Consider the following 19,483-nt stretch of genomic DNA (forward strand, 5'->3'; position numbering starts at 1 on the left):
GGGGATCGACATTCCAAACAAACAATCGAAATTATCAACGAAAGACGAGATTTTTCTAGATATTTACAAACATACTGTCATGACAAACATATGTAAAATTAACAAATACACAAAGAGGTGTAATATTAGGTTTTATTTTAGGCTTAGAAATATTTTCTTTCACTCAGCCCATGCATGTAACTGCCATTTAGCTTTACGGTCCTTCAGCATCGGGGAAAACAACAATAATTATACAAAACACATTGCAAAGACTCAACAATCAGGAAAGAAACCCCAGACAACCATGTCGTACTTGTGTTGAAATACATTTTGTATTTCACGTCAGAATATTGTTTAAAATAAAATATTCAGTCCAAGCCAAATCGAGGTCAAAGGGTCAGGTTGCGTGCATATAATTATATATAGTTAAAACAAAAAGTATTTGAACTTTTGTCAGCTGTTCAACATCTATAAAAACCAGAAAGACAATTATAAGACAATGTGAACCTCGGAAATTATTCTGTTAGTCCGAATTTTAAATGCGCGCGAACGAGCAGGTAGGCGGTGATATTTCGGGGTTTGCTCGGTCGAAAAAAAAGCGGAAATTGTCCGGTTGAATTCAACAAGCGGTCGCAAAAGCGAGAGAAAAAGGTGATTGGAAAGCGGAAGCGGGCGGGAGGTTGTGCGAAAGGAGTACTGTAACTTTGCACAACTTTCTTTTATCGTTTTATTTTCCAAGTCAATATTCTATTTTACTAATACATTTTTTTTCTAACGCAATGGCGAAGAAAAGAAAGAAAGCGTTGACAGACGAGGCAAAGAAAAATCTGCCACTCAGTGTCGCACTCTGACACAGCATTTTTTTTTCAAACATCGGCCATTTTGTTTCACCATGAAAACCGTTTTATTAGATGTCTTATCTGAGACACTTGAAGGATTAGCTTGTTTGTAAACTGTCAGCGTGTACAGTGGGACAGTAATGTTTGTCAGAGGATTATCCCTCGTTGTTCGTTTGCATAACAATGGAAAACCCGAACGTTCCTGGAGTACGGACTCAAATGCCAGCAGTTTTCTTCATTTTTCACGCTCGAGTTTGAAATTATTCATTATCTGACACTCTTTATGAGTTCTATGATATCAGTGGTTAATATGTTTGGCCATTTTTAGTGTATATTTATAATAATTCAGCAAATCTACAGTGTTTTATTAACCAAAACCGTTTTTCGCGTTTTTCTCGAGTTGAAGTTTTGATCGAGAACGACTCATTGGGACCGCCGCCAAATCAAGTGCGTTCGGACTAGGACATTCAAACTCGCAGTTATCGTTCAAAAGATAATGATGGTGCGAAATATGTCTGGGTTTTTAAAGAAAATGCTTTGTCACAGAATAATAGTCTGTTAAAGGTGCCAAGTATGAAATAATTTGGGGACAAAAAAACAAACCTGCATAGAAATCGGAATAATAGGTCTTTTGATTATCGGAGACGCATTTCAATGGACTTGATTACGGACAATGCATGACGTAAATTTCACCAGGAAATTCCGCAGTGTGCTCTCGCAATCGCGTACTTAGTCATTTTTACAAGGTTCGCCATTTTTGATGTCACGTGATAATTATGTAAACAATGTCTGTCCAGTTTGTGCGAACTTGCACCTCTATACTTAGTTTTTTGATATATATAACCTAAATTACTGTTCTGAACGAGACAACAGACAGAGAATGTTTTATTTAAAAACGTCACAAAACCTTCTCGCTACCATAAGCGCACTGAGATTAAACTTTCAAAGTTTCAAAGATAGTATATCAGGATTGTTGTTGGTACGACACATAAAACAAGAGCGGCTCTTTCAATATATATTCAATCAAAGACGCACATATTAAGTATCGAAATATAGTTTCTGAATAGTTACTAGCGGCTGACAGCAGTAACATGTCGGTATGTTGAGATGGAGATACTGAATTGTTCGAGTTACGGACATCGAGTTACAAAAACATTGAGTCACAAAAATCGACATGCATTCCGCCCATATTTTAAAAACCACGGTAAGCAAATAACACCGAATAAACGGCAAGGTAAAGACTATGTCTAATTATAGTAAATACGTACTGCGTGCGTGACTCGAACCGGCGCTCGCGTACGGCACCTAATCGCCTAGCTTCACGCCACTACACGTCTTCCCCTCGGCCACCGGGCATCCTCAAAAAAGGATGCTTAATAACCGAGCTTATTACGCAGTACGTATTTACTATAATTAGACATAGTCTTTACCTTGCCGTTTATTCGGTGTTATTTGCTTACTTTACTTCCTATGTCGACAGCAACTATGGGTTTTAAAAACCACGCCCACTTTAGCAAAGAAATGCCTAAAAAGTAACTCGATACTCAATTAACAGTCAACAGAACGACGAGTTACGGACGATATACATTTTAGTTTTGTTGAACGTACATGTTACGAATGTTATTAACCTAACTTCTGAGTTACGGGCAACATAAATTGTTTGTTGTGTTTAACGTTGTATGTTTCACGTAACCCGAAGTTCGGTTAAATGTTAATAACATTTGAGTTACTAAATGAACTTGAGTTTATTCACATGCTTGCCACAGAAAGTGACGTATGTAGGTTGTTTGCCGATATGAGTATTGGTATATGTTGCCGTGATAGCCTAAACTCCACTTGTGGTTCACAGATAATTTGCATGGTCATGACTTTATTGGGGTATGGTTGTTGCATTCGTTTTTTGATCGCTGGCAGGTCAGTGTTTTCCGTTGTGCTTTTTCATCGCCGAAAAGTATTCAAAGTCACGCTACCGGTACTGTGGTAACCATATCGAATCATTTTTCATATTTCTGTCAGACGATGTACACCCAAACCCAGGTCTACCGGCCACCACTAAACCACAATTGCTTATACTGGTATACAATTCGTGACTTATTACGTTTTGCGCTTTAATAATATTTAAGTTTGCGTAGCTCATAATTATAGAAAACAGTAAGGCATGGTAACCTGCTACTGCTCTATATGAGATTTGTAATTTGAGTTAAATCATTTTTTTCCTAAATAAATTGCAACTTAATTTAAACGATACTTTAGTCGCATGTAATAAGTGCTTTGTGAATTTAAATCTACCATTGAGTTTGTGGACTGTGGTCGTGTCTTTCTTCTGACTTCCGTGGATCAAAATATTCATGTATTGGTTCATTTATGGAGAAATTAATCTGCTACTATTTGGTGTTATCGGAGTTTATAGCTTCCCACTTTGGGAACCCGACGCGAAACATTCCTTTGGGTTGCTGAAGCTTGCAATTGATGTTGAAATGTTAAGGTTGCTAAGGTATCTCCCCTTCTCAAAATAGGGTCCCATCATATAATAATCTGCTCTACAAACAATCCGGAATTTGTGCTAACCGAAAATGGTTAGCAAAAATTCCTGATTGTTGTTTGAATTAAACTATTAATACATTAGATTAAACTAATACATTCTCAGTTGATACATTCCAGAAAATGATCGTGGAAAAACGTTGGAACCACATTTCCTAACTCGAGTGAGGCTTTCGATCTTGTGGACTGCGTATTTATGCTACGCAAATTAAAAAAATATATGGACGCTCTAAGCAAGCTCATTTGTGCTTCAACCATACATTCCCTCAAGAAAACGATGTGTTAATTTAAATTGGATTCTCTCTGACGTAAACAATTTATATCTGTGCTTCACAGGGTTATGCCCCCCCCTACTTGGAATGGATTGAACTGTTTTCTTGCTACATTTTTCTACCAATGACGTTTTTACTGTGACTTTTCACCTTTTCCCTCATTCAGGCAGTGGGCCATAACTTTCATACGTTGCAATTTAAATGTTGAAAAAATACCAATCTGAGAATACAAAATCTCTTAGCGTTTTTCTGATGAATGTTAGAATTTCGATGGACAAATTTAGTGATTTTGATTCTGTGGTTGGGCTGAATAAACACGATATTAAAGTGAGATAATCGTGGGCCACACAAGACACATCTTGCTCTAAACTGCACATACACAAGCAGCCTGCTGGCTGAGATAGCTCCGCTGTTGCAATGCACATTTCAATTATAAAGAACAGATATTATTAGAAAATGATCAATATGTATAGTATCAAAGCAATCGGACTTGCTGTTTTCAACAAGAATTCAAAAATATCACTTTTCAACAAAAATATTCACCAAAATTGGAGAATTGAAGATATCATCATGAAATAATAAAATCTGAGAGAGGCCCACATGTAGTATCTATATATGTAATATCAAAGCAATTGGACTTGCAGTTTTTAACAAGAAGTCAAAAATATCACTTTTTACCAAAAATGACAAAAATATTCACCAAAAATAGAGAATTTGAGATTTTTACATGACATGAACAAATCTGAGAAAGAACCATCCAAAGTACTCGCATATCAAATTTGAAAACATTTTGACTTGCGGTTTTGAAGAAGTTGAAATTGTAAAGTTTACGATGACGGCGGACGAACAGTAATATGAACAGCTTCTCTGTGTCGACTTTGTCGACAGCGGAGCTAAAAAGATACCAGAAACCATTCTGAAAAAGAGATGGTTGGCACCAGATGTGCTTGAGTTCTTCTGTATAAGAGTGTCAAGTTACAAGCTCATGTCACCAAAAATGTAAATATTGGTGATTTTGAGGACTAAATTTGGGTCACTATTCGCTATGTGAATTCTGTTGATCTACTTTCAATTGTGGGGTGATTTGCAGAAATCTCTCTAGTACTTGTGGAATACTTATGAAGTTAAACAATCTGTTTAGAGGTGCTGATGAAAAGTATGTTTTGATCATAAGCAATGCTAACATATTGGATGATGCTACTCATTCAGTGATGATGGTATTTCTAACCATGCTGTGTTGAATGTGTCACTAGTCTTGCAGGAAAATCTGAAAACAGTGTTCATGTCTCACCAGGCATATGGTTGATTAAAAAGGCATTACAAAGTGAGCGTGGATTGGTCTGATCGACTTGATAGGTGTAATTGTGAAGCTTTCAATAGGTGATTTTCCGAACAATTGGGAGATCTCGCGAGATGCATGAAAGACGCGCGTCGAACGTCTGCTGCAAAAATCGAACGATTTGATTTTGAACTAGAATTTCTTTATTTCGCAGCTTACATTGACCGGCCGATCTTCGACAGAGGAATATTGCTTCCGAATACCCTCACTTAATCGAAATTGCCTATCATCAAATGTGGACAGCACATTATTAAGCATGGAAATGTCCCCGAAATACTTTCGCGTTTGTCGAATCCCACGCGATGTTTGACGCGACTACGACGCTATGACCTTTGTTTGTCCTGTTTTTACATTCGATTTCACGCATAAAGCGTGATTCTCGCAGTGTACGGAAAATGGTCTATTGGGGACGTTTTATAGACCTAGCTCACAACCTGTGTGAAAATTATGGGTCAAAACGTACCACAAGTAAACAGAACATGAATGACACGCAAAGTTATCGTGAATAAGGCGTAATTGGTGAGCCATCTGTCACAGTAGCAACAACAATCACAACTTTGAAAAATAAAAGGCATTTCTTGATGAAACATCAAGAGCCCAGGAGAGCAAAATGATGATTTGAGCATGAACTTGCATCCAACATCAAAACTAACAAAAAATCATTTTACGTTTACATCAGAAGAAAACAAAAAAACAAAAGACGTCGCTGGTTCACTATAAGACAAACAAACACATTTTATATGGCTACTATGCTCAATGGTTTGTTTTGGTGTTCTTGTCATGAGACTATCAAACTAACATATGACATATTGGATAAAGTGAATATGCTTGAAAAGTCATGCATGCATGGTCATGTCATAAAGTGTCATACAACAGTTTAAAGAAACTAATACATTGTAAAATCATTATTCTTGTATGCAACTTTATAGAGCAGTGAGAACAAGTACAAATTTTGATAATTTTTATTCAGGTGAATAAATATTCTGAAACCAGTCGTTTCTGAATCTACTTTTATCCACAAACAGTAACACCTATGCAGTAAGCCATTATGTTGCTCATCCTGACATAAAGTTTGTGTGAGGTATTGCGCTCTTGTCAACAGAGACTAGAAACAAACTAGAGTACCAACTTGAAAGTAGTTTGCATTCAAGTGAATCTGTCACAGAGAGTGCAATGACTCACATGACCCAGATTTTGCTGGTTAATAAGTGAAGTACATTATACAGTTTTGTTAAGTTGCAAATGGTAATATGATACACCTTGCATAGCTTGAATGAAAGTGACATCACAACATAAAATGTCTGATAAAATCAGATGATTCAGAAATCAAGAGACAGCTGATCGAATTTTAGAACATGATGAGTTTAAGTGGAATATTGTTTTGAATAATAAAAATATAAGTAATCATAGAAGTCATGTTTCAGGAACCATGATGCATACATTCTCTTCTACTCTGGTATGTCAATTATCAAGTTATCATCGCCCTCATATACATCTCCCCCGGTAGTCTCTTCTTCAACTTTAATATCAAGATTAGATCTGAAAATATAATTATATTTAAATGTGGAATTTATCATGAAATGTTGGTATGAATACACTAGAATGAACAATATTTTTTTTACCAGACCTTATTAGTTTTAATTTTCACCAGCTCAGCTAGAAAATTATTTCTGTCTGGCATATGGGCAGTCAGTAATTTTAAGTATTGTGTAAGGAAGGGAAGGGGTCATAAATTGAATCATGTTGTTTTCTCTATTATAAAGTGTAGCTTATATCATTCTCATAATGGCAACAGGAATAGATTTAATCTATTTATATCAATTTTTTTATGTAACTTGTTATGCTTGTATATATCTGTGAATCCACATGTCTCTGTTTTTAATTATGCTGATTATAAACTGTTATGCTTGTATTTATACGCAGAGTGAAATAGTGTTCTTCCTCATGTATGTTGGCTAATAGTGGCATTCAAACCCAAAACATTAAACACAGCAGGCAGAGCCTTTGATGTCTGAGCTATTAGCAATTCCAATGGTGACTCTTGGTCAATATATGTGTTAGAATGGTCATTTCAATGTCATATGGTATGCACTCAATTATAAATGAGCAAATGACAACCCATGCTCGTCGGACAATTATGTAATTGCTTGCTGAATCTTGATCGTTTTTGTCATAAATCTGTTTGGCTGAGAGCTATTCACAAGATTCTAACCCAAAAAACAAGTTATATCCTGCAAACCAATGGCTACTCATTGCATTACCAAATAATAATTCCTAAAAAGACAATGTTTTCACTTACTGTTCTGCTGGTATGGTGCTATGTCCTTCACTTGATTTGCTCTGCTTACTGGAGGCTGTATAAAAACATATGCAATTATGTTATTCATAAAGTATAAAAGACTTAACAGTACATGTATATTACATCACTGAAAATGAAAAGAAACAAGTCTTGGAAGAGGGAGCACAGAGCATTCTTCAGATCCACCTAACCTGATACATGAAGCAGCAAACAGTGGTTTTTGAAGATTGAAGAATTGCAATAATTTTAAGATATTAGTAACAATGTAAATATATACAACAGACGCAAAACAGAAATTCCTTAAACAACATAGAGTTAAGAGAACAATGTTATAAAAGCATTTCATGGGATTTTCATTATTTGTTTTGTGATCTTGGAATTGTGACTTTGCGATACTTCAAAATAACAAGACTATGTATAAATATCAACAGATTTGTGTGTAATAAACCCTAGTTATACCTGTTTTCAAGCGACTTTTCTTTGTTTTTTTTGGAGGAATGTCAGAAAATGTAGTCTGAAAAAAAGAAAAGAGTAATTTGAATAAAAAACATATTAGCAACTCAAATAACACTACACAAATACAGCTTCCACAATGGTTGTTCAAGACACTTATTTTAAACAATACGGATTTTCTTACCTCAGACGTGAACTGTGGTAGAGAAAATGTACCAGCGTCTAGTGATGACTGAAAAAAAAAGTATTTATTATAATTATAAGTTGATTACTTTAACACAACATATCATCCTACAAAGATATATTGTTCAACACTATTCGAACAATGGTGATGTCACTTATATATATTATAACAGATTATACAGTGTTGCTTTATTATATTGCATTGCCCAGACAGGCTCTGCAAAACATTAACTCAGCTGATGAAAAATATTTTGAAAATCATGTTTGCAGAGTTGTAATGTATCAACTTTAAAGTGCCTGAGAATTGTACATTTTCCTTGTTGAGAATATGGCTCTGCAAATGAGATTCATGAAATGATTCACACAACGAACAGACTTGCATTCACTGGATAATAACCACCCAAAAACCCATTTACATGGTAATGATAAACTTGTATAAAAACCCTCTAGACTTACATGTGGGTTATGTTGAGCTCACATCAATGCAGAATAACCACCCAGAAACCCATCTAGACGATAATGATAAACTTGTGTAAGAAACCTATAGACTTACATGTGGGTTATGTTGAGCTGACATCAATGCAGAATAACCACCCAGAAACCCATCTCGACAATAATGATAAACTTGTATAAAAACCCTCTAGACTTACATGTGGGTTATGTTAAGCTGACATCAATGCAGAATAACCACCCAGAAACCCATCTAGACGATAATGATAAACTTGTGTAAGAAACCTATAGACTTACATGTGGGTTATGTTGAGCTGACATCAATGCAGAATAACCACCCAGAAACCCATCTCGACAATAATGATAAACTTGTATAAAAACCCTCTAGACTTACATGTGGGTTATGTTGAGCTGACATCAATGCAGAATAACCACCCAGAAACCCATCTAGACGATAATCATAAACTTGTGTAAGAAATCTATAGACTTACATGTGGGTTATGTTGAGCTGACATCAATGCAGAATAATCACCCAGAAACCCATCTAGATTATATGGTAATGATAAACTTGTGTAAGAACCCTATAGACTTGCATGTGGGTTATGTTAAGCTGACATCAATGCAGAATAACCACCCAGAAACCCATCTAGACGATAATGATAAACTTGTGTAAGAAACCTATAGACTTACATGTAGGTTATGTTGAGCTGACATCAATGCAGAATAACCACCCAGACACCCATCTAGACGGTAATGATAAACTTGTGTAAGAAACCTATAGACTTACATGTGGGTTATGTTGAGCTGACATCAATGCAGAATAACCACCCAGAAACCCATCTAGATTATATGGTAATGACGGCATAGATGTATGTGCACCTGTTTTCTTTTTCTTGCCTTTTTGAAATCCACTATCCTGTAACATTCAATTTCAAAGCTAAACACTCAATATGCAGTGGTTATACAGTTATGCATCTACACATTTACACATTTAGTCAAGAATCATTTTTTCTGTTGCTTGTTTTAATACAGTACAGATTTCACTAAACCTGTCATTGAGTCTTTTCTGCTTTGCCCGTTTTTTGGCATTCGCACCTCACAAATTTGGCTTGACACTCTGCACGATACCTTTTAGTTTACACTTACTATTTGCACAATGTTATTTGGAGATGTTTTATATTGGATTTACAGTCACGAAATATTTTTGTCATCGGTTACATTAGATGCAAATAGTGTCAGCCATGGGATATTTTTGCATGCCTGGGCATTACCTAATCATTTTCAACCATCATTTTTACATCACAAGACTTTTAGAACAGTATGCATATAGCAAGAGTAATTCCACATTATAACCAAGTAATATGCAAATTACTTATTTATTATGCAAGACAAGTTAAGGAAAAATATACAAAATGGCAAGGTTTTTAAAAAAAAGATGAAGATTCAAAAACAATCGCAATTCTAAGGCATAGTTGGATGTACACCTGGATCCAGAATAAAACTGGATATCAAGTATATTGGAAATACCAAATTTAAATTTAAGTGGCTGTTAAAAAAAAAAAAAACACTTTCTACATGTATCTCCAACAATGCATTGTCATAATCATATACTCAGTATCTGGCAGGTGGGTTGCACTGGAAGGAATGCAGCTCAGGCATGCTCATTATATGCCAAATGTGAATTCAGTTAATGAGAACTAAACTTTTATATTGTATGTATAGTATATAATAAATTTTATATATAAATATTTGACTATGTACCTTCATTTCATTTTCACTAGATGATGATAGCGTTTCATCAGAATCTGATGAGGAGTCATTAATTTCCTCATACTGTACCAATCTGTCCAACAAAAAACTTTTATCTCTTGACACTTTCAATAACTTGCGTTGAGTTTTCCGAAGTTCTTCCTGGAAGCACTCTTGTTCCTGCAATAGCCAAATTTATGTTGTCAATTCAATAGCTTGTTTGTGTCTCACTTCACACATGTAAAAATCATGTGTTATTGCTGTGCAGAATCAAATCCTACCTACAAAATGCCAAAGTCACTGTACCATAGGTAAGTGTGCCATAGACTCAATAGAGAAGCCAAAGTCACTGTACCCTGTGTGAGTTTGCCATAGCTCCAATGGAGAGGACATAACCACTGTAACTGGTGCCAGTTTGCCATAGACCCAATGGAGAGGACATAACCACTGTACCTGGTGTGAGTGTGCCATAGACTCAATAGCGAAGCCAAAGTCACTGTACCCTGTGTGAGTTTGCCATAGACCCAATGGAGAGGTCATACATAACCACTGTATCTGGTGTGGGTGTGCCATAGAATCAATAGAGAAGCCAAAGTCACTGTACCCTGTGTGAGTTTGCCATAGACCCAATGGAGAGGTCATACATAACCACTGTACCTGGTGTGGGTGTGCCATAGCATCAATAGAGAAGCCAAAGTCACTGTACCCTGTGTGAGTTTGCCATAGACCCAATGGAGAGGACATAACCACTGTACCTGGTGCCAGTTTGCCATAGACCCAATGGAGAGGACATAACCACTGTACCTGGTGCCAGTTTGCCATAGACCCAATGGAGAGGACATAACCACTGTACCTGGTGTGAGTGTGCCATAGACCCTATGGAGAGGACATAACCACTGTACCTGGTGTGAGTGTGCCATAGACCTAATGGAGAGGACATAACCACTGTACCTGGTGCCAGTTTGCCATAGACCCAATGGAGAGGACATAAACACTGTACCTGGTGCCAGTTTGCCATAGACCCTATGGAGAGGACATAACCACTGTACCTGGTGTGAGTGTGCCATAGACCCAATGGAGAGGACATAACCACTGTACCTGGTGCAAGTTTGCCATAGACCCTATGGAGAGGACATAACCACTGTACCTGGTGTGAGTGTGCCATAGACCCAATGGAGAGGACATAACCACTGTACCTGGTGTGAGTGTGCCATAGACCTAATGGAGAGGACATAACCACTGTACCTGGTGCCAGTTTGTGATAGCTCCAATGGAGAGGACATAACCACTGTACCCTGTGTGAGTTTGCCATAGACCCAATGAAGAGGACATAACAACTGTACCTGGTGTGAGTGTGCCATAGACCCAATGGAGAGGACATAACCACTGTACCTGGTGCCAGTTTGCCATAGCTCCAATGGAGAGGACATAACCACTGTACCTGGTGCCAGTTTGCCATAGACCCAATGGAGAGGACATAACCACTGTACCCGGTGTGAGTGTGCCATAGACTCAATAGCGAAGCCAAAGTCACTGTACCCTGTGCCAGTTTGCCATAGACCCAATGGAGAGGTCATACATAACCACTGTACCTGGTGTGAGTGTGCCATAGACTTAATAGCGAAGCCAAAGTCACTGTACCCTGTGTGAGTTTGCCATAGACCCAATGGAAAGGTCATACATAACCACTGTACCTGGTGTGAGTGTGCCATAGACTCAATAGCGAAGCCAAAGTCACTGTACCCTGTGTGAGTTTGCCATAGACCCAATGGAGAGGTCATACATAACCACTGTACCTGGTGTGAGTGTGCCATAGACTTAATAGCGAAGCCAAAGTCACTGTACCCTGTGTGAGTTTGCCATAGACCCAATGGAGAGGTCATACATAACCACTGTACCTGGTGTGGGTGTGCCATAGAATCAATAGAGAAGCCAAAGTCACTGTACCCTGTGTGAGTTTGCCATAGACCCAATGGAGAGGACATAACCACTGTACCTGGTGCCAATTTGCCATAGCTCCAATGGAGAGGACATAACCACTGTACATGGTGCCAGTTTGCCATAGACCCAATGGAGAGGACATAACCACTGTACCCGGTGTGAGTGTGCCATAGACTCAATAGCGAAGCCAAAGTCACTGTACCCTGTGCCAGTTTGCCATAGACCCAATGGAGAGGTCATACATAACCACTGTACCTGGTGTGAGTGTGCCATAGACTTAATAGCGAAGCCAAAGTCACTGTACCCTGTGTGAGTTTGCCATAGACCCAATGGAAAGGTCATACATAACCACTGTACCTGGTGTGAGTGTGCCATAGACTCAATAGCGAAGCCAAAGTCACTGTACCCTGTGTGAGTTTGCCATAGACCCAATGGAGAGGTCATACATAACCACTGTACCTGGTGTGAGTGTGCCATAGACTTAATAGCGAAGCCAAAGTCACTGTACCCTGTGTGAGTTTGCCATAGACCCAATGGAAAGGTCATACATAACCACTGTACCTGGTGTGAGTGTGCCATAGACTCAATAGCGAAGCCAAAGTCACTGTACCCTGTGTGAGTTTGCCATAGACCCAATGGAGAGGTCATACATAACCACTGTACCTGGTGTGAGTGTGCGACAGACTCAATAGCGAAGCCAAAGTCACTGTACCCTGTGTGAGTTTGCCATAGACCCAATGGAGAGGTCATACATAACCACTGTACCTGGTGTGAGTGTGCCATAGACTCAATAGCGAAGCCAAAGTCACTGTACCCTGTGCCAGTTTGCCATAGACCCAATGGAGAGGTCATACATAACCACTGTACCTGGTGTGGGTGTGCCATAGAATCAATAGAGAAGCCAAAGTCACTGTACCCTGTGTGAGTTTGCCATAGACCCAATGGAGAGGACATAACCACTGTACCTGGTGCCAGTTTGCCATAGCTCCAATGGAGAGGACATAACCACTGTACCTGGTGCCAGTTTGCCATAGACCCAATGGAGAGGACATAACCACTGTACCCGGTGTGAGTGTGCCATAGACTCAATAGCGAAGCCAAAGTCACTGTACCCTGTGCCAGTTTGCCATAGACCCAATGGAGAGGTCATACATAACCACTGTACCTGGTGTGAGTGTGCCATAGACTTAATAGCGAAGCCAAAGTCACTGTACCCTGTGTGAGTTTGCCATAGACCCAATGGAAAGGTCATACATAACCACTGTACCTGGTGTGAGTGTGCCATAGACTCAATAGCGAAGCCAAAGTCACTGTACCCTGTGTGAGTTTGCCATAGACCCAATGGAGAGGTCATACATAACCACTGTACCTGGTGTGGGTGTGCCATAGAATCAATAGAGAAGCCAAAGTCACTGTACCCTGTGTGAGTTTGCCATAGACCCAATGGAGAGATCATACATAACCACTGTACCTGGTGTGGGTGTGCCATAGAATCAATAGAGAAGCCAAAGTCACTGTACCCTGCGTGAGTTTGCCATAGACCCAATGGAGAGGACATAACCACTGTACCTGGTGCCAGTTTGCCATAGACCCAATGGAGAGGACATAACCACTGTACCTGGTGTGAGTTTGCCATAGACCCAATGAAGAGGACATAACAACTGTACCTGGTGTGAGTGTGCCATAGACCCAATGGAGAGGACATAACCACTGTACCTGGTGCCAGTTTGCCATAGCTCCAATGGAGAGGACATAACCACTGTACCTGGTGCCAGTTTGCCATAGACCCAATGGAGAGGACATAACCACTGTACCCGGTGTGAGTGTGCCATAGACTCAATAGCGAAGCCAAAGTCACTGTACCCTGTGCCAGTTTGCCATAGACCCAATGGAGAGGTCATACATAACCACTGTACCTGGTGTGAGTGTGCCATAGACTTAATAGCGAAGCCAAAGTCACTGTACCCTGTGTGAGTTTGCCATAGACCCAATGGAAAGGTCATACATAACCACTGTACCTGGTGTGAGTGTGCCATAGACTCAATAGCAAAGCCAAAGTCACTGTACCCTGTGTGAGTTTGCCATAGACCCAATGGAGAGGTCATACATAACCACTGTACCTGGTGTGAGTGTGCCATAGACTTAATAGCGAAGCCAAAGTCACTGTACCCTGTGTGAGTTTGCCATAGACCCAATGGAAAGGTCATACATAACCACTGTACCTGGTGTGAGTGTGCCATAGACTCAATAGCGAAGCCAAAGTCACTGTACCCTGTGTGAGTTTGCCATAGACCCAATGGAGAGGACATAACCACTGTACCTGGTGCCAGTTTGCCATAGACCCAATGGAGAGGACATAACCACTGTACCTGGTGTGAGTGTGCCATAGACCCTATGGAGAGGACATAACCACTGTACCCTGTGTGAGTGTGCCATAGACCTAATGGAGAGGACATAACCACTGTACCTGGTGCCAGTTTGCCATAGACCCTATGGAGAGGACATAACCACTGTACCTGGTGTGAGTGTGCCATAGACCCAATGGAGAGGACATAACCACTGTACCTGGTGTGAGTGTGCCATAGACCTAATGGAGAGGACATAACCACTATACCTGGTGCCAGTTTGCCATAGCTCCAATGGAGAGGACATAACCACTGTACCCTGTGTGAGTATGCCATAGACCCAATGAAGAGGACATAACCACTGTACCTGGTGCCAGTTTGCCATAGCTCCAATGGAGAGGACATAACCACTGTACCTGGTGTCAGTTTGCCATAGACCCAATGGAGAGGACATAACCACTGTACCCGGTGTGAGTGTGCCATAGACTCAATAGCAAAGCCAAAGTCACTGTATCCTGTGTGAGTTTGCCATAGACCCAATGGAGAGGTCGTACATAACCACTGTACCTGGTGTGAGTGTGCCATAGACTCAATAGCGAAGCCAAAGTCACTGTACCCTGTGTGAGTTTGCCATAGACCCAATGGAGAGGTCATACATAACCACTGTACCTGGTGTGGGTGTGCCATAGAATCAATAGAGAAGCCAAAGTCACTGTACCCTGTGTGAGTTTGCCATAGACCCAATGGAGAGGACATAACCACTGTACCTGGTGCCAGTTTGCCATAGACCCAATGGAGAGGACATAACCACTGTACCTGGTGTGAGTGTGCCATAGACTCAATAGCGAAGCCAAAGTCACTGTACCCTGTGTGAGTTTGCCATAGACCCAATGGAGAGGTCATACATAACCACTGTACCTGGTGTGGGTGTGCCATAGAATCAATAGAGAAGCCAAAGTCACTGTACCCTGTGTGAGTTTGCCATAGACCCAATGGAGAGATCATACATAACCACTGTACCTGGTGTGGGTGTGCCATAGAATCAATAGAGAAGTCAAAGTCACTGTACCCTGTGTGAGTTTGCCATAGACCCAATGGAGAGGACATAACCACTGTACCTGGTGCCAGTTTGCCATAGACCCAATGGAGAGGACATAACCACTGTACCTGGTGTGAGTGTGCCATAGACCCTATGGAGAGGACATAAACACTGTACCCTGTGTGAGTGTGCCATAGACCCAATGGAGAGGACATAACAACTGTACCTGGTGTGAGTGTGCCATAGACCTAATGGAGAGGACATAACCACTGTACCTGGTGCCAGTTTGCCATAGCTCCAATGGAGAGGACATAACCACTGTACCCTGTGTGAGTTTGCCATAGACCCAATGAAGAGGACATAACCACTGTACCTGGTGCCAGTTTGCCATAGCTCCAATGGAGAGGACATAACCACTGTACCTGGTGCCAGTTTGCCATAGACCCAATGGAGAGGACATAACCACTGTACCCGGTGTGAGTGTGCCATAGACTCAATAGCAAAGCCAAAGTCACTGTACCCTGTGTGAGTTTGCCATAGATCCAATGGAGAGGTCATACATAACCACTGTACCTGGTGTGAGTGTGCCATAGACTCAATAGCAAAGCCAAAGTCACTGTACCCTGTGTGAGTTTGCCATAGACTCAATAGCAAAGCCAAAGTCACTGTACCCTGTGCCAGTTTGCCATAGACCCAATGGAAAGGTCATACATAACCACTGTACCCTGTGTGAGTTTGCCATAGACTCAATAGCGAAGCCAAAGTCACTGTACCCTGTGTGAGTTTGCCATAGACCCAATGGAAAGGTCATACATAACCACTGTACCTGGTGTGAGTGTGCCATAGACTCAATAGCGAAGCCAAAGTCACTGTACCCTGTGTGAGTTTGCCATAGACCCAATGGAGAGGTCATACATAACCACTGTACCTGGTGTGAGTGTGCGATAGACTCAATAGCGAAGCCAAAGTCACTGTACCCTGTGTGAGTTTGCCATAGACCCAATGGAGAGGTCATACATAACCACTGTACCTGGTGTGAGTGTGCCATAGACTCAATAGCGAAGCCAAAGTCACTGTACCCTGTGTGAGTTTGCCATAGACCCAATGGAAAGGTCATACATAACCACTGTACCTGGTGTGGGTGTGCCATAGAATCAATAGAGAAGCCAAAGTCACTGTACCCTGTGTGAGTTTGCCATAGACCCAATGGAGAGGTCATACATAACCACTGTACCTGGTGTGAGTGTGCCATAGACGTAATAGCGAAGCCAAAGTCACTGTACCCTGTGTGAGTTTGCCATAGACCCAATGGAAAGGTCATACATAACCACTGTACCTGATGTGAGTGTGCCATAGACTCAATAGCGAAGCCAAAGTCACTGTACCCTGTGTGAGTTTGCCATAGACCCAATGGAGAGGTCATACATAACCACTGTACCTGGTGTGAGTGTGCCATAGACTTAATAGCGAAGCCAAAGTCACTGTACCCTGTGTGAGTTTGCCATAGACCCAATGGAGAGGTCATACATAACCACTGTACCTGGTGTGAGTGTGCCATAGACTCAATAGCGAAGCCAAAGTCACTGTACCCTGTGTGAGTTTGCCATAGACCCAATGGAAAGGTCATACATAACCACTGTACCTGGTGTGAGTGTGCCATAGACTCAATAGCGAAGCCAAAGTCACTGTACCCTGTGTGAGTTTGCCATAGACCCAATGGAGAGGTCATACATAACCACTGTACCTGGTGTGAGTGTGCCATAGACTCAATAGCGAAGCCAAAGTCACTGTACCCTGTGTGAGTTTGCCATAGACCCAATGGAGAGGTCATACATAACCACTGTACCTGGTGTGGGTGTGCCATAGAATCAATAGAGAAGCCAAAGTCACTGTACCCTGTGTGAGTTTGCCATAGACCCAATGGAGAGGTCATACATAACCACTGTACCTGGTGTGGGTGTGCCATAGAATCAATAGAGAAGCCAAAGTCACTGTACCCTGTGTGAGTTTGCCATAGACCCAATGGAGAGGACATAACCACTGTACCTGGTGCCAGTTTGCCATAGACCCAATGGAGAGGACATAACCACTGTACCTGGTGTGAGTGTGCCATAGACTCAATAGCGAAGCCAAAGTCACTGTACCCTGTGTGAGTTTGCCATAGACCCAATGGAGAGGTCATACATAACCACTGTACCTGGTGTGGGTGTGCCATAGAATCAATAGAGAAGCCAAAGTCACTGTACCCTGTGTGAGTTTGCCATAGACCCAATGGAGAGATCATACATAACCACTGTACCTGGTGTGGGTGTGCCATAGAATCAATAGAGAAGCCAAAGTCACTGTACCCTGTGTGAGTTTGCCATAGACCCAATGGAGAGGACATAACCACTGTACCTGGTGCCAGTTTGCCATAGACCCAATGGAGAGGACATAACCACTGTACTTGGTGTGAGTGTGCCATAGACCCTATGGAGAGGACATAACCACTGTACCCTGTGTGAGTGTGCCATAGACCTAATGGAGAGGACATAACCACTGTACCTGGTGCCAGTTTGCCATAGACCCTATGGAGAGGACATAACCACTGTACCTGGTGTGAGTGTGCCATAGACCCAATGGAGAGGACATAACCACTGTACCTGGTGTGAGTGTGCCATAGACTCAATAGCAAAGCGAAAGTCACTGTACCCTGTGTGAGTTTGCCATAGACTCAATAGCAAAGCCAAAGTCACTGTACCCTGTGCCAGTTTGCCATAGACCCAATGGAAAGGTCATACATAACCACTGTACCCTGTGTGAGTTTGCCATAGACTCAATAGCGAAGCCAAAGTCACTGTACCCTGTGTGAGTTTGCCATAGACCCAATGGAAAGGTCATACATAACCACTGTACCTGGTGTGAGTGTGCCATAGACTCAATAGCGAAGCCAAAGTCACTGTACCCTGTGTGAGTTTGCCATAGACCCAATGGAGAGGTCATACATAACCACTGTACCTGGTGTGAGTGTGCGATAGACTCAATAGCGAAGCCAAAGTCACTGTACCCTGTGTGAGTTTGCCATATACCCTATGGAGAGGTCATACATAACCACTGTACCTGGTGTGAGTGTGCCATAGACGTAATAGCGAAGCCAAAGTCACTGTACCCTGTGTGAGTTTGCCATAGACCCAATGGAAAGGTCATACATAACCACTGTACCTGGTGTGAGTGTGCCATAGACTCAATAGCGAAGCCAAAGTCACTGTACCCTGTGTAAATTTGCCATAGACCCAATGGAGAGGTCATACATAACCACTGTACCTGGTGTGAGTGTGCCATAGACTTAATAGCGAAGCCAAAGTCACTGTACCCTGTGTGAGTTTGCCATAGACCCAATGGAGAGATCATACATAACCACTGTACCTGGTGTGGGTGTGCCTTAGAATCAATAGAGAAGCCAAAGTCACTGTACCCTGTGTGAGTTTGCCATAGACCCAATGGAGAGGACATAACCACTGTACCTGGTGTGAGTGTGCCATAGACTCAATAGCGAAGCCAAAGTCACTGTACCCTGTGTAAATTTGCCATAGACCCAATGGAGAGGTCATACATAACCACTGTACCTGGTGTGAGTGTGCCATAGACTTAATAGCGAAGCCAAAGTCACTGTACCCTGTGTGAGTTTGCCATAGACCCAATGGAGAGATCATACATAACCACTGTACCTGGTGTGGGTGTGCCTTAGAATCAATAGAGAAGCCAAAGTCACTGTACCCTGTGTGAGTTTGCCATAGACCCAATGGAGAGGACATAACCACTGTACCTGGTGCCAGTTTGCCATAGACCCAATGGAGAGGACATAACCACTGTACCTGGTGTGAGTGTGCCATAGACCCTATGGAGAGGACATAACCACTGTACCCTGTGTGAGTGTGTCATAGACCTAATGGAGAGGACATAACCACTGTACCTGGTGCCAGTTTGCCATAGACCCTATGGAGAGGACATAACCACTGTACCTGGTGTGAGTGTGCCATAGACCTAATGGAGAGGACATAACCACTGTACCTGG

The 19,483-nt window shown here is 41.4% G+C and overlaps 1 protein-coding gene and 1 long non-coding RNA gene across 2 annotated transcripts in view; both read right to left on the minus strand.

Annotated features, from left to right (window-relative positions):
• Nucleotides 1–5,916: 5,916 nt before the first annotated feature.
• LOC100375506 (uncharacterized) overlaps nucleotides 5,917–19,483 on the minus strand; it is a 35,320-nt gene continuing 21,753 nt past the window's right edge. Inside the window, exons 4-9 of the mRNA XM_002731291.4 lie at nucleotides 10,117–10,284; nucleotides 9,143–9,271; nucleotides 7,907–7,954; nucleotides 7,729–7,783; nucleotides 7,270–7,324; nucleotides 5,917–6,509 (exon numbers count right to left, since the gene is read on the minus strand). Of these exons, the coding sequence (XP_002731337.1) occupies nucleotides 6,419–6,509; nucleotides 7,270–7,324; nucleotides 7,729–7,783; nucleotides 7,907–7,954; nucleotides 9,143–9,271; nucleotides 10,117–10,284 (546 nt within the window). The 3' untranslated portion in view covers nucleotides 5,917–6,418. The remainder of the gene's footprint in view (nucleotides 6,510–7,269; nucleotides 7,325–7,728; nucleotides 7,784–7,906; nucleotides 7,955–9,142; nucleotides 9,272–10,116; nucleotides 10,285–19,483) is intronic.
• On the minus strand, nucleotides 8,556–8,912 carry LOC144359318 (uncharacterized). The gene is made up of 4 exons (XR_013421993.1): nucleotides 8,847–8,912; nucleotides 8,750–8,802; nucleotides 8,653–8,705; nucleotides 8,556–8,608 (listed from the first exon to the last, which is right to left on the minus strand). It is a non-coding gene; the product is annotated as an uncharacterized LOC144359318 (long non-coding RNA).

Source organism: Saccoglossus kowalevskii, chromosome 16 (assembly GCF_978046115.1).
Source record: "Saccoglossus kowalevskii chromosome 16, keSacKowa6.1, whole genome shotgun sequence".
NCBI lineage: Eukaryota > Metazoa > Hemichordata > Enteropneusta > Harrimaniidae > Saccoglossus > Saccoglossus kowalevskii.